This window comes from Thunnus albacares, chromosome 20 (genome assembly GCF_914725855.1).
Source record: "Thunnus albacares chromosome 20, fThuAlb1.1, whole genome shotgun sequence".
In the NCBI taxonomy this organism is placed as follows: Eukaryota; Metazoa; Chordata; class Actinopteri; order Scombriformes; family Scombridae; genus Thunnus; species Thunnus albacares.
The window spans coordinates 15,363,323-15,379,773 of NC_058125.1; the positions used below are offsets into that span (position 1 = coordinate 15,363,323).

The 16,451-nt window shown below is 38.0% G+C and overlaps 1 protein-coding gene across 1 annotated transcript; it reads left to right on the top strand.

The window, feature by feature from the left end:
* Positions 1–668: 668 nt before the first annotated feature.
* LOC122971809 (60S ribosomal protein L19-like) lies at positions 669–3,272 on the top strand. Its single transcript, XM_044338558.1, has 6 exons — positions 669–765; positions 1,933–2,039; positions 2,149–2,271; positions 2,502–2,622; positions 2,731–2,841; positions 3,086–3,272. The coding sequence occupies exons 1-6, from the start codon at positions 761–763 to the stop codon at positions 3,210–3,212; spliced, it is 594 nt and encodes a 197-aa protein (XP_044194493.1). The 5' UTR covers positions 669–760; the 3' UTR covers positions 3,213–3,272.
* The last annotated feature ends 13,179 nt before the right edge of the window (positions 3,273–16,451 follow it).

Genomic DNA, 16,451 nt, shown 5'->3' on the forward strand with positions numbered 1-16,451 from the left:
TCCGTCACATCTGTTGCAGTATTTCAGATTCATATTTTGGGTATATGCTGCTGTTATCATACGTATATACTTTGTGTAGATTATTCAGGTATCAATATTTTGTACATCTATGGACAATCATGCACCTTACTACAAGAGCAATTTCCACTTGACCATTCTCTTCTTTCTTTCCTAATTATTTTTTTTATATTTGTGTTAGTTTATTTAGTAATTGTATATACAATAATTTATCCTTTAATTGCATTTGTTTCTTTTATCCTTTTTTTTTTTTTTTTTTACCTCATTGGCTGCTGTGACATTTGAATTTAAATGATAAATAAAGTATCTATTTATCATCATCTATCTATCTATCTATCGAAACAAACAAACTATGCATGTACTAATTCAGGAAATGTTTAAAACGTTGAAAAGTACACAGACGTCAAGATTCACGGATGTTTCGCGCCCTCCAGTGTTCAGAAAATGAAAGCGCATCTTATTGGAGCGTACCACTGTGTTTCCAATGGGGGAGTGGGATGGGATGATTCAATACACTCGATTCAATAAATACGTTTAACTTTAAAAACGTAGCATAGTCTAGATATGACATAAAATATTCATAGTCGGAACAAAATTTAAATATACGCACTGTCAGAGCTATATAAATAGCTATAACCTGGTTTTGCTGATACTATCACAGTTGAGTCACCTGTGACGACAGCTATAATGGTTGAGACTCAGTCTTTCTATTTCCTTCGTCTTCATCAAGCTAGCTGCAGCCATGAGGTAAGCAAGACGGTTGACATTTAATAACATGTTTCTATTCTAGGAAATACATTTACAGTGTTATATACTTAGTTATTTAAGACCAGACGGAAGACTGGCTTAGTCCGAATTTGAGTAAAGTCGTTTATTTCTACCAAAATACATATAGGGCCTGTGTCGGTGTGTTAACTGTTAGCCATGTTCTAGTAAGACATGTCACAACATGTTACCGAAACAACACAGGTTCTTATCGGCGAGGCAGCTGCCAACAAATCAGTTTTTGGGCATGTTAGTTGAACAAGCTGATCAATAAAATCACTTTAATTGAATAAACTAGCCACAATAACAAAGAGAAATCATTTTGGCTAGGTACCACTTTCATCTGCTTCGGTGGCACGTAGTGAGTCCCAGTAACGTTACCTTTTAGTCGATCAAAAGGTCAACGTTAATGTTTCTATGCCAGACACTTCCAGTTTGTGTTGTACCTTCCCATTTTACGTTAAAAAAATCAACTACAGGGTCTCACTCCGGCAGAGAATAATACTGCACACCTGTGCGTCGCAGTCATCAGTCTGCCATCTCCTGTCAAACGTGCAGAAGACCAACCTCAAATATGCATTAGGTCAATGAACTTAATTCTTCTTAATGTAATTCATACTTTTAAAGCTCACTGGATTTGAAAAGTGTGTTGTCACATGTATATCAGGTGACAGTAATGATAAACTAAATGTTTATGGTAATCCAACAACAAACCACTTCGGTAGTATAGTTCGCATTGCAGTGTGAATAATAATAGAACCTCTGTTTTTTGTGTATATCTCTTAGCTATTTTTTGTGTGCACTTATATCCTTTTTATATGTAATCCAGAGCGACATAAAGCCTTTGACATCTACTCACTATTAACTGTGGCCAACAATCATCCGTCAGTAAGGTTAATGAAATATTTAGCCATGGAATGAACAAGGATTAAATATAGTTCAAATAGAAACTTGGACTACACCACTGTCAATGCACAATGACTACATAGACCTTACTGCTGAAAGAAAATGTTAAATGAGATGTGATACTACTATTTATCACCCTTTGCTTTTAGGAGATGTTCATAGAGAACTTTTAAGGGTATGTTGAACTGTTTCTATCACATTATACCTGTTGTCACAGCAAAGATGTTTTGCTTGTTTGTCCAGCATGCTCAGGCTCCAGAAGCGCTTGGCGTCCAGCGTCTTGCGCTGTGGCAAGAAGAAGGTGTGGCTGGACCCCAATGAAACCAATGAGATTGCCAACGCGAACTCTCGTGAGTTGTTTCCTTTGCTGAGGAGAGTTCTCTTGCAATATGTGTGAGTGGTCGGGACCCCGTAGGCCAGCACATCATTTGTCTGTATTGCATTGTATTTGTACCACAGGCCAGCAGATCCGAAAACTGGTGAAGGATGGATTGATCATCAGAAAACCTGTGACGGTTCATTCCCGTGCTCGCTGCCGCAAGAACACACTGGCACGCCGCAAGGGCCGTCACATGGGTTATGGTAGGTAAAACTAACGTCCCTTTCTATTTCCTAAAATGCATATTACTTTTATTTTAGATTAGATTCTACATTGAATCCTTAACTATCATTATGTAATTGTACTTTCACTAGCCCATGGACCAAAATTAAAGTAAAATTAAAGTAATCACATTTACACTTATACATTTACATTTACACTTGTATTTTATTCATTATAATTTATTCAATTTACAACTTTTCTCCTACCTCAGGTAAGAGAAAGGGTACTGCCAATGCTCGTATGCCAGAGAAGCTGACATGGATGCGTCGCATGAGAATCCTGCGACGTCTTCTTCGTCGCTACAGGGAGTCCAAGAAAATTGACAGGCACATGTATGTGTGAACAAGCTGGTGAACAAGCCAGTATACTGTTTTAATTCCAATTTCAGGAGAAGTCATCTTGCTATGAGACGCTCTGAGATCATTTTCCTCTTCCTCCAGGTACCACAGTCTGTACCTGAGGGCAAAGGGTAACGTCTTCAAAAACAAACGCATCCTGATGGAGCACATCCACAAACTGAAGGCAGATAAGGCTCGCAAGAAGCTTCTAGCGTAAGTTCAGATGAATATTTTCCAAAAAAAGGAGCTTTAAAGTTATTTTATTTTAATATGTAACTTTAAGAAACAGACAACATTTTTTAAAATGATTTATTTTACTACTGGTAAAATTTTCACCTTGAGAACATCATACTTAGTCTAAACATTAGTTAATGTTGTTTTTTTGTTTTTTTTATTTGACATAACTGTCAGATTCATATTTTTTTTTGTCTGTCTCCACTTCTCTTTTCTCATCCAGTGACCAGGCTGAGGCTCGCCGTTCAAAGACAAAGGAGGCCCGCAAACGCAGAGAGGAGCGTCTCCTGGCCAAGAAAGAGGAGATCATTAAGAACCTGTCAAAGGAGGAGGAAACTGCAAAGAAGTGAATTTAAATTGACATTATTCTCAGATTCAGCTTGTGTTGTTAATAAATTTGGACAAAAGAATGTCATTGTTTTGTGATTATTTGACTGGTTTCAGTGGTAGTTTTGGTATAAGAAATGACTGCATATGAGGTGATGCAAGTTACAAACAGGAGCAGTGTTGTGGTTGTCAATCCTTATGAGAGAGTGCAGTGATCTTACTTTTAAGTCAAAGTAACAAATCTGCTACATATCTGTCTTGCAACCTTTTTTCCCCCCAGGATTTTCTTAGAATCCTATTTAAAATTCCTGATCACTTAGTTGCCCATTAGTTAGTGGACAAACATGCCTTTACTTTAAGTATATGAAAAGCAAGAGATGATCTTCAGATTTTTTTATTTATTTTACCAAACCATGTATTATGTCAGAATAATTCAACACTAGGTCAGAGGAATGTAAATATACTTGCTCAAATGTTGAGGAAAATGTTCTGTATACTGTATTTTGGGCCACTGTTCTCAACAGTCCAACAGGTGGCAGCAGAGAACCAGCACCAGAATCTAAGAAGTCACACCATCATGTCTGTAGATTCAAGTTAGTCATACCAAACCAAAAAGATAGGCTTTTTGGTTTGGCTTCATCAGCTCATGATCAGTTTTTGTTCAGATATTAGATTTATGATCACAATCACATTGGCAGATAGCTCTCAAAACTTGAGCTGTGCAGTGAAATACAGAAACAGTAACTGCTGATGATGCATGTAGAGGACCAAACCAATGACCAGCGAGTTAATGAAAAGGGTTTAGTAACAGCAGATGCTAAATTACATAGTACATGACATTTACACTTCTATCATGTTTTTCAGTTATATTTTTAAATTATTTGATTTAGACCTAAGTGTGTGTTGTTTATCGGCCTCAGTTTTGTGTGTTTTGTATTTTTGAACAAACATGAACAAAGTGATAGCAAAATCCATCTTTTATAAAGCACTTTTAGAAACATCTGTACATAAAACAAGCCATGCTACCTTGCTGAAGCAATGAGTTTGGAAGTTTAGAGAACATACTGTTTATTTACTCTATTTTAGACCTCTATTGTCTACTTAAAAAAAAACAGACTTCCCAGAGGAGGAATAACTGCCTTTATTTAGCACAAATACCTTGACAGCAGACCCAGTGCTGCTTCCACCTTTGTGTTTGGTTGTCTGCCCATTTGCATGTCTGCTTGTTAGTTGTTACGGGTGTGTTGGTGATGTGTTTCATCTGTGACTAGTCCATTTATCAGCGACTTATCAATTTATCCGCTTAACTGTGTGAGCAATCATTTGGCCTGTTATCAGTCATTGAATAAGATTGCAGCTGACATTGGTGCATAACCTCAGAGAGAGATGAAGAACACATACAAAGTTGATGACAGTTGATTTCTTGTCACACGATGTAAGCCCTGAAGCCAGCAAATTATTATTAAAAGCCCACTTTTCATAAATAAATGATTTAGCTATTAATAAATGATGTAGATCATAAATTATTTTCTCTGTTGAGCTTTTCATGAAGACAAGAGAAGCCTAAATGATTATATCACACCTTCATACAAACACTGTCCATGCTGCAGCTTACAACCGCCGTTAGCTACGTTAAACTTAAGCTGCTGACGCTCCAGTCATCCAGTCATTTTCACTTCCTGCTCGGGCGCTGAAGGATTCCTTCTTTCATGCTCCCTGGAGAAGGTGTGACTGAAGTCTTTGCAGATACATCTGTTGCCAACCAGGAGAGATCTGCTGTTTGTGTGTGTGTGTGTGTGTGTGTGTGTGTGTGTGTGTTTGTGGGTATGAGAGAGAGAATTAGGGGGGATTTTTAGCTCTCAGGTCTATTTAAAGCAATAGCAGCAATTCAGGCTTGATACACAATATACTTGACTTTTTAGACTTCTTGACTGGGAAGTTAAAGGTTTAACCTTAGTTTTCTTCCACAACTTGCCCTATAAGCCCTGTTCACTGGCAGATGACTTTATGTTTTAAGTCTGGCTACACCTGGTGTTTGAGGATCAAGTACCATCATGCATAAGCAATATGACAGCTTTAGAGGCTGGCAGTGAGGAACCCTATTTAAAATTTGGCTTTCAAAGGCCTTGAGGAGCTGGAATAAAGGCTTACACAGCATAATGCATCTGCTTACCTCAACATCCTGATTTAATTTCACCACGCAGTAGCTCCACACACAGTGCTTTTCCTAAAACTGCAGTTTAAACATATGTAATCATTACTAAATGGATCTGCAGTATATATAAAAAGAAGAAACCATCTAGATAGATAAATGAAGGATCTTCACAGAGATGTCATAGGGATTACTGAAGGAGAAAACAGGCTTTGTGCAGCGAGGCCATTTTGTAGCTCAGTTAATGTATTTCTTCATTACCAGGAGGCACTCCTATTTCCTGAAGCGTGAGCCTTAATGGGATTAGATAAGGCGAGGAATATGAGCTGAAATGAAGCGGGGCTCTTTATTACAGTTGGCCTTCAACCCAGGCAAAACAAATGGAGCACCCTTAAGAGTTCAGGATATCTTTGATAACAATCGAGATGAGGAGATGAAAGCAATTAATGGAAGCCTATTTTTAAATGTAAAAACAATTATCTAAAATCTGAAAGAATTACCCCGCACTTGCCAGTTTCGATGACCCTCTTTCACATTTTGTGTCGGGCTGCCTCTCTTCTTTGGGCTATAATTAATTGCCAGTCGTCCTATCAGCTGATGTGTTTTTGTCATTTTTGACTTTCATGTATGATGTGAGTCTGATTCTGTTAAGTATTATGAAGTATCATGAGACCTTTTTGGATTAATTTGCTTATAAATTGACATTATTAACCTAATCCTGCTCTGTCACTGTCTTATCCACTAATTGCTCATTTTGATTCTATATTCACTCCTCGCATGTTGATTTCACTCACCTCTATTAACTAATTTCTTTGGATTAGTTGGATAGATGGACTGATATACTGTATCAGGTTTAATTCTCTCCCTCGTGTTTGTCTCTTTCAATTGATGATTGGAGGAGTGCTCGGTGATACAGATCACAGATCAATCGGATAGGCAGGGCTGTCAGATCTGATATCCAGATGGATGCCTCTGTCATGTCTTTCTTAACCCAGTCTTGTGCTTTTTTCTTATTTAAACCTGTTCTTTTCTAGCACAGCTCATCCGTTACAGCTAAACCCAGACATGCTCAACACAAAAACACATCTAAAGTCACATTAAGTATGTGTGTACTGGCTCAAACTGGGGAAAATATTACTCTTTTTATTGATTTTATAGACTTCTAACAGTTGAGATGAAATACCTCTGTCAGCTGATGCTCTTGAAATCTTGTCATGTTGACCATCTGAGTCTCCTGGACTTTATCCAAGCTGGTTGAAAGTGGCAGCTCTCTGGTCACGACACATTTGGTTCGACTTCAGGCCTCTGTCATTGCTTTTATTGCTCTCTTGTACCTCTGCACATTAGTGATCATCAAAATGTAAACAGCTCAAAATCTCAATTTTACCAATTATACTGAAAATAGGGCCATTTAGTAAGTAGTTATACAATTTTATGATTTGTTGTGAAATTATCAAATACATATGATCAAGACATAAGCTCAATAACCACATTTGATTGACAAAAAGATGATTTATTCCCTTAAATCTTGACTCATGTACATGAAGAGTTATGCCAAAGTTTTCATATTTATCAAATCTGACACAGTTTGAACACAGATTAAGAATATCTGAACAATGTTCACACAATGAAGCATCAGTTCAAAGTGTTTGTGCTGAGCACACATCACTTTAAGCACATGGTTTGTACATTAACCCTATAAAACACATTATGGCCCCTGTTTATTTGTTGTACTGGTCTTCCAGAACATTAATCTAATGCTTTTCTTGCTGTTTCAGTCGTGGTGTAGGATGACATGTACTCACCGGCTGCTCAGGTGTCCAGTTAGAGGTCAGGATGCATCACATGGTGCTGACCGACCTCAAATTTGATATGAGACTTGTTCAAGTGAGGACAATATCAGTGGCAATAACTGGGACTGTGTGATGCTTTTGGTGGTCAGCACGGCTGTTTTGACAGATAACAGGCAGGGGAGATGTACCTAACCTGGATGCAACCTGACTGTCCCATTTAGATTCATGTGAGATGGCTTTGCTGTGCAGCCCTCCACCCTCTGCTTAACATCTGAATTTCAGTCCTAAGAGACTGTTAGAGTGGTATAAACACAGTTGTCAGTTATGATTTAGAAAGTACAGCTACAGCTTAAGAGCAGACAGAGCTTAACAGCAAACAGAGCAAAATGAATCAATACAGCTATAGGCAGCAGTAAACTAAATGCTTCATTTAATAATAAATGAGTCAGCAAGACTCATTCATCAATAACTGATTAAAATGCTAAATAAATCTGACTCCTGCAGCATGATCAGATGATGATTCATTTTCTCATTTTTCCAAGAAATGTGTGAATTTTAATGAAGGTATTCAATATTTTGTTTGAAAATACAAAATGAATTAAATTGTTTCCTGTGATTATTTTTTTTTCCAACAATGAGCAACACTTAACTCCTCAAGTGTAACTGTCTACACATGAGCCTGGAGCATCCCTCAGAAAGCACATATACACAGTTACTAACACAAAGAAACACAACAAAGATAAAAAACTAAATAAAGCCTCGAGAGAGAGAGAGAGAGAGAGAGAGAGAGAGAACTGGAGGAACGTGAGAGTTGAAGAAAAAGCAGCATGAGCTCAGTGCTGGATCAGTGAAGCAGGAATTCAGGGGTACTTTACTTTATCAACCATTGTTACTTGGTACTAAATGTGAAATCCATCATAGTTTATAGACTGGCTGCTTAAAATTGTAATCAACAGTGATAACCTACATTTGGATAACTTTGTCAGTCACTGTTTATCGTGAAAAGAAAGTTAAACTAAATAGGAAAGGTAAAAGGCATTTTTCACTGTTCACAAAAAAAATCATTTCTGAGCAAATGCTCAAGTGTGAAAGTTTTCATCGCATGTAGGCCCAATCACACTTGTGTTACAAAACGTGGATGAGCTCGAAGGCCAGATGGATTTCCTCATGTAAAGGAAAAAAAAATCAAGTAAGCAAAAACAACCTGATTATGAAAGGGCCATCTGGATAACATTACTCATTTTTAATGTTTAATCGATGGAAGAAACCAATTTTGATCAATGGGGAGCATGCTGAGTCATGGAAGTGAGCTGGCACATTTTAAGCAGGGTCAAAGGAAGGAAATATAATGATCCTCAATGATATGGATGCAGTGCAGTAGAACCCTGTTACAGGATCTTTGCAATAGATAACAGGATCAAAAGTAATTTAAACTGGAGATGCATGTTTCATTTAAGCACTAAATCTAGTCATGCACTGTCAGTTTGGGCATTTTATAGTTCCACTTTAGGCTGTGCAGACACTTTCATCACCGTATCTCACAACTAAGGGAACAGGAGAATTTTTTTTTCCAGTATTTCACACCGTCTTCATCTTTGCCCTATCTTTTGGTGCTATCGTCATCGTCTGCTATCTTTTTCCTTCACCTCCTCTGCTGCACTCTTTCTCAAAATCTTGCACTTTGTAAGAACATACCAGGCAAGGCTAGACTTATTACCAACTCTTTCCTGGTCTTGCTGATTCTTCAGTATGCTGAATATTATCCCTTTTTTCATCTATTTGCCATAACATAGTTGTTGACTTGGGTGGTATGAAAAAGTAACTTCAGCTGATAGCAAGCAAAGCATCTTCAGTAAAGCAGAGCAGCCCCAATTATCCTCTAATCCCTGTGCCATGAAGAAAGAGTCCCCAAAGTCTGTGAAGCACTTCAAATTGAATAGATTAGTTTTGCCTATCCTCCTCATAGCGGGATGGGACATTTTAGAGGGTCTTTTGAGGGTATATGGCTAAATTGAAGACTTTGGTTGAATTGAGCCTATCGTAAGGAAAACAATAGAGTGGTGGAATGTGAAGTGTGTCTGCATATATATTTATATATAGGCAGAGAAAAGAGCTGAGGCGGAGTAGCTGAAAAATTAATATCTTCATATTCACAAATGCACCGTGATATGAGCTGTGGGGAGAGAGAGAGAGAGAGTGCAAAGAAAGCCTGTCCCATGGATTTTAAAATCCTTTTCTTAGCGACTTAATGGATTTGGAAGTACACTTTCAAGATTTTAGAGCATGTTGGATTTGGAAACCATTAAAGGGCAGGGAGGGCTGAGGTTGGGGAGGTGAGGCAAAGAGGACCTGTGGCAACACACTCTCCAATCATGTATGCCTGAGAGGAAACATGCAACTCAGACTGAGACAAAGATGCTGCAGAAAGGAGACTCTGTTTGGTCCTCATTTAAAAATTGCAGGGTTCATCGATAGCTTCTGCAATGTCACAGTAAGGTTGCGTTATATTGTGTTCAAAAGTCTACACAATAAGGAGAATTATTCACTTTATTTGTTGAAAGTTAGATGAGATGGCTATCAGATCTTTGTACAGTATGGAGATGGTTAGCTAGCTTATGTTAGCCAAAAGGCTGGAAACAAGGGGGAAACTGCTAGCCTACCTCTTGTTGTTGTTGTTGTTTTTACACTTCAGTTTTTGTGTGTTAGTTTTCGTACAAATCAAACAAACAAGACATAATGTTAATTAGTGAGCTTTAGCTGCTGGTAGTAGGTGGATTTTGCTACCTTTGACAGAGCCATGCTAGCTGTTTCCCCCTGTTTCCAGTCTTTGCGCTAAGCTAAGCTAAGCTAAGCTAACTGGCTTAAAGTCCACACAATAAGGAGAATTATTCACTTTCTTGTTGAGAGTTAGATAAGATCGTTATCCCTCTGATGTTTGCATGTTAAATAAGTAGCTGGAGCCAGTAGCTGATTAGCTTAGCTTAGCCAAAAGGCCGGAAAGGAGGGGGAAACTGCTAGCCGAGCTCTTTGTCATGTTTATACTTCAGTTTTCATGCGTTATTTTTTGTACAAATTGAACAAACAAGATATATGTGTTGATTAGTGAGCTTCATTTTGTTACCTTTGGACAGAGCCAAGCTAGCTTTTTCCTCCCTCCTGTTTCCAGTCTTTGCACTAAGCTAAGCTAACCAGCTGCTGGCTCCGCTAGCTAAATATTTATGGTACAAACATGAGACTGGTGTTGATTTTCTTGTCAAACTCTTGGAAAGAAAATGAATAAGCATATTTCCCATGTTGAATTTGGCTTTTAATCTCCTCACATCAATGTCTTGATCGTTCACAGTATCATGTAGATTGAGTAAATGTATAACAAGAAAGCAGTAAGTAACTAGGAAACCGGTAAGTGACAAAAAGAGTGTGTTTACCCAACCATTAGGTTGACAGAAACTGTGCCTTTTGACTGTATAACTAATGCAAAGTAGCAGCTCAGTGTGGAGATAAATTACCAGAGGCCCTGTAGTCATTAGCAGGCATGAACAGTAAAGCAAACTAGCTATCAAAACCTTTTAAATCAAAGCACAGACTGGGGAACTTATTTACATTAAAAAAAAAACACTCCTCTCTCTAGCCAAGAGTCATGTCCTTATTACCTTGTCCCTCGATTGTGATACTTGACCTTCCTTGATTTTCCTTTTGCAGCCGAGTCAAGAGGCCAACAATAACATCAAAGCTACATAATGACTGAGAAGGTTAGAGATGAAGAGAGAAAACATATAAATAGTCATCACTGATGAAAAGGTATGTTAGGTGAAGTGCCGTGATGTTGAATCCTATTGCAGGTTGGAGTGAAAGCACCGAGAGCAGGTGTGGAGGTGGGATGAATCTGCAAGACTGGAACTTAGTGTTGTGTTTTCATGAGATGTCATGGGCTTAATTCAGTGAAACATCTGTGATAACCAGTGAGACAGCCATCTGGCATACACGGCAGGTTCCTGGGTAGACATTCACCTCAGTTTTTAAGGATAAGTTAAAGAGATCATTATATTACATAGAGATAGTTAGATCCCAATATAGTGGTATGTTGACTCTCATATCAAAATTTTTAAAAAGCAACTTTCGTCAGGGTCAGAAAACACTATCAAACTTTTGTTTACCCTTTCACACAATTTCCTAGTTTTTTCATTTCATGATGAAGATGTAACTTTAAATTTCATAATTCATATGACTGCCAGTGATTTCCTTTGAAAAAGCTGGAATGGGTCACTTCACGCATATAAACAGAGCCCTCTGATTGGATGCTCTAATTTGTGGGATAAATGCTGCTAGCATATATTTTTGCACTTATGTGAGTAAAAGAAGTGATTTTTGCTATGATTGCTCAGAAGCAATCAAATGGAAATAAAATTAATTCAAGCATTGGTGGAAAACTACTTCAAAGACGACACTGAGGTAATCATTTCATCAATCACATGATTTAACGGGTCATTTAGTAAATTGGTGTATTATCTGTAGCCACAAAAATTACGTTTTTGGGACTGGGCAGTATCCTAAGTACCCTCCAGCCCATTCTGTTAAAAGAGCTAATTTGGCAGCAACATTCATACATTTAATTGTCACATGACATCGTGTTATACCTTCATATTTGAAAATTAAGTAAGTGCTAAAGAAATGGCTGCCTAATAAGATTTTCTGATACTACTTTTGTTTCTGTGCACTATTTTAAATACTTGATGAGTCCATCCAAACGTCTACAGTAAAATTGTCGCCTGGTTTCTGATTTTAAATACTTTATTGTATTAATTAAATTATGGTTTTGAAAAGTACTTCCAATTAATCCATCTAAACTCCCATTCTGAAGGTGTTTCTAATTCACTCCAATATAATTTCACCTGGGTATTACCTTAATTTGAGCTTTAATTATGACTGGAAAGAAGAATAAGGTATTTCTTTTTAAAGTGTGTATTCCTGCTGAGTTCAATTCTGTTTCTAATCAGAGTATTGTACTATGTCACTCTTTTTTATAAATGTTTTATCTGTAAGACAATAGAAAGACAGCACTGGTTTGAAGCATCCATTCCTCATAAATAAAACTCTATTGATCTCTTTGCATAACAGAAAAACACCCAGGGCCACCCCGAAAATACTCCTTCCATAGAAACAAGGAAGCATATTCCTCAAATCTATCATTCACAGTATAGCATGCTTCAAAGACAGCTTTCATGTGTCAACCCCAGGGCCTATTTTCTCTGTACTGTTTAACCTCCAAGATCAACTCAGAGGATATGCATTGACTTTATTCAGACTTTAAGCCCTGGGACTCAGTGTACCGTCTTTTACCTCTGGACTGTGCCATGTGGTGCTTCATTCCTGTCACCGAGAGTGTGTTTGTGCAAGCAGCATCCTGAGAAAGCGGAGGTAGCCTCAGCGGCAGGAGATGAGACCATGCATTAAACATGCTGTCTCCGTGTACCTTCTTCATTTTTAATGGTCCAGTTGGCCAGGGGTCTAGAAAAATGTAAACATGACTGGAACTGGAGGATGGTGACAACATAAGACAGGGAGGAGGAAAAGGCAAGTAGTGCCTAAAAATTTGTTCAAATCCAGAATTCAGGTGGGCAGCAAAGGCTGTAGGTGCAGCATTTGGTGTTGATGTTGCAACTCATTAAACTAGTTTCATTCACATAATTGCATGATATTCAAAAACTTTGTGGGCTGAAGAGTGTTGCTGATTATAAACCAAGGGGGACCAAACCAGATGATGATTATTACAATTCAAAGTCAACAATAATCAAAACCTTGCAGTTCTTACACTTTAAGTTTCACTGTTTCTTGGCTGTTCATGTGTAGACTAAAGTTAAGCTCAACTTATTTCACTTCATGAGAGACAGTTTAAAGGATAGGTTCACAATTTTTCAAGTGTCTCTTAAAACAATAGTCAGCTGCCCACATGAACATTAAAACATGTTTTGCTCGCTGTAATCATTCGTCCTGTTCATACTGACCATCAGAAGATCTCCTTCAAATGCGCTTACAATGTAAGTGATAGGGGATAAAATCCACAGTCCTCATTTTGAGCAAAAATGTATTTAAAAGCTTATTTGAAGCTTATATGAGGCTTCAGCTGTCTGAGTTAGTCAAACTCAATAAAAAAAAGTCTCGACGGACAGTGTTTCCCTGTTGAGCCGTGTTGGAAGTACAATAACAAAAAGAGGGAATTTGGCACTAAAAACACTGTAGTGTTGAAAGATATCTACTTGATTTGACTCATTTGGATGGCTGAGGCCTCATACTACCTTCAAATAAACTTTTAAACACATTTTTGCACAGATGGACGGCTGTGGATTTTGTCCCCCATCACTTGAATTTAAAGTGCATTATTAAGGGATCTTATAATGGTCAGTATGAATGGAGGGAATGATTACAGCAATAAAAACAGGTGTCAGTGTTTATTTGGGCACCTGACTATTGTTTTATGGAAGATTTGAAAAATTCTGAACCTATCCTTTAACCAAAGACCTGTGGTTGCCTAAATCTAACCACACACGGGACTCAAGATGTGCACCTTGCCCTTACAACTTCAGTGTGGCATATAAATGTACAGCTTCATTCACACAACACAATCCAGGCAGTGATACATTTGACAATGCAACTTAACTGGAGAAACAATTGAGTGGTATGTAAACATAATTTCTAGGAGACAGGGTTGGTAACAAACTTTGGTCTCCTGCATCCACCACCCTGTCCTCCACACCCTTACTTTAGTAAACTACGTCTGCTGTTTCAAACACAATTTTCAAACACTGCAATACTGCTGGAAATACTTGCTGCTGTTGTTGCTTATATAGCATGGCATAAACCCTACCTCAAACCCAAGAATCCACTTGTAAAGGGTCAGACAACAGAGACCGCATATCAACTCTGTCCATGCTCTAATAATAAATCCAGGTGAGCTGATTGACTGAATTGCATTTAAAAAGATTCTTGGGAGCATCCACGGTGTATGATATTACTGTGTATTCCATAAACTGAAGCAAGATTTTCAAGCTGTGTATAATATCCACTCATATGTAAGAGAAAGTGAGGGATAGGAGATTATTATTATTTGCATGTGTTTGATGCAGGGGTCTGTAAGGTGTTTTTTTCTCTCTGCTGAGAACCAGAGAGCTTTATTCTCCTCTGACAGTACTTTCCTCTCTCTCTGCCCGCCTGCCTGCCTATATAATCAAGTGCTATTTTGAGCGTGGATTTTCCTCCAGAATTTGCATTGTTGCCATATTCCTGCTGTTAACGCCCCTGTGCTGCCATCATCACCCCTACTGTAAGTCTGTCCAGCTGCTGCTCTGTTTTAAAAGATGCAACATTGTGATTGTGAATATTATAAGACAAGAAATGATTGTGTAACAAATCACACATTTAATGAGCCATTTGATTTAATTTTCTGGAGTGAGCATGATATGCTCTGCACCAGTCTTTTTGATACTCTTAGTTAGGATTTGTTGCCCCAAACCAAACAATTCAGTTTCTTGTCGTGAGGTTGATGGATGTAGCGTAAAAGAAGGGAGAGACAGTTACTCACCCTTCTCTGCTTATCACAGCCATTTGAGCCACAGAAAGGATTTTGCTCATTGTCATGCGACAGCTCAGTGGTACATCAAGTGGAAAGCAACACGCCATCTTTAGCAATATAGTCAGCAATTTTGTAAAGTGTACGAGTAGCTTGATGTACTGCCAGTTGCACACATTTCTGTCTCTCTACAGAGACGAAAATCACATTTGATCCAATTTGATAACAGAACTGGGTCAGGATTTGAGAAATGTTCCTCGCACCACAGCAGGCACACACACACACATACAACAGACACAGAGACACACAACACTGTCTTTGCCAGCTTAGTATATGGCCTGCCAGCAGCTTTGCCCGTTGCCAATTAATTTCATTGGGAGTTAATCATATTATTTATGGTCATTAGGAACAAGCAGTCTTCTCAGGCTTTGCACTGTCAACTCAAATGAAAGATCTCAATGTACTTGAATACTGCGGCCACGAAGGGAGATGTCTTCTGTTTGAATTCAATAGCTTATGAATTTAAGTGTGAAATGACAGATTGAAAATGGGGGTAAAGTGCAGACTTTCAGATTTAAATGAGTGCTTTTTAGTACAAGCCACAGCAAGACATGGCTGGAGAAGTTTTTTTTTTCTTTTGAGATATTTTAAAATCTGCATTTTCATGTCTTATTAGTCTGTGATAGCCAGTGACTGTGTTGTTGGTAATACCCATTTAAAAAATGGAGTGGCCTTCACCATGAGGTCACCACTTCAAATTACCAACACTGATTAAACACAGTGAAATATATCGCCCAATCTTCCTGTCGTTTACCACATCGACTCTTGAAGAAGTGTGGTTGACAGCATCACTAATTAATCTTCTTCCAGGGTCACTGTCGAATTAGTGACAATCACTGCCTGGCCAGTGACCAATTGAGGGATGGACAGCCTTGATTGGGGTACAAAATAGTGAGGAAGTAGTGAGGGACTCTAGTCTCAGTATTCTCCTACATACAAATGAAAGAATGAGCAGTGGTGAACATAGTTCGAAAGATCAGTTTATACAGAATTAGCATAATGCTCTAAAACTGAAGTTGAAATTGGAAAAGTATCTATTGAATGAAAACAGAAATTACAGACAGAATTTACATAACTTCAGGATTAGCAACGACAGAATCTCCAATATTACAGCAGATAAAAATCAGGTCTGTTACCTTTTGTAATGACAATTGTGTGGGAGACGAGTGTCACATTTTGCTTGAGTTAAAAGTACTTGCCAAAGTACAATGTCCATCTTTACTTGATTTTGTCATTACAGTCAAACACGTCAAATACAGCGTTATATGTAAATAAGGTGTCTGTCTTAAGAATATTTTGCATCAATTTTTGTTGCACTTCATTCCTGCCAGGTGCTATTTTTTGTCATTATTGTATCATACATGTTGTTTGTACCCTGCACTCAAGGTCTCAAGGGAATAAAATTTAAATCTGAATGTTTTGAGGTTATTCCAGCACTTATGAGGTAAACAACCCAGTATAAGAATTTAGTTGCCATTTGACTCTGTCAAAACACAACAACAAACACTGTTGCCAGTTTGGGAAAAACAATTGTTCTTCTCTGTGATTTTTTAAATTAAGTCATAACTTGGAGTGACTTTTGAGAAGAAATATGTATTAAATCTACGATACCAGTACCGCCTTTACTGATAATGCCCTGAGCTCTTTGACAAAACGAAACAAAACAAAAGCACAGTATGAAACCAAATAACAC

Bases quoted from the DNA above. Each gene is read 5' to 3' on its own strand.
- LOC122971809 (XM_044338558.1), top strand. The intron at 2,272-2,501 runs GTAGGTAAAACT...CTCCTACCTCAG, and splicing joins GGGCCGTCACATGGGTTATG to GTAAGAGAAAGGGTACTGCC. The intron at 2,842-3,085 runs GTAAGTTCAGAT...TTTCTCATCCAG, and splicing joins GCTCGCAAGAAGCTTCTAGC to TGACCAGGCTGAGGCTCGCC.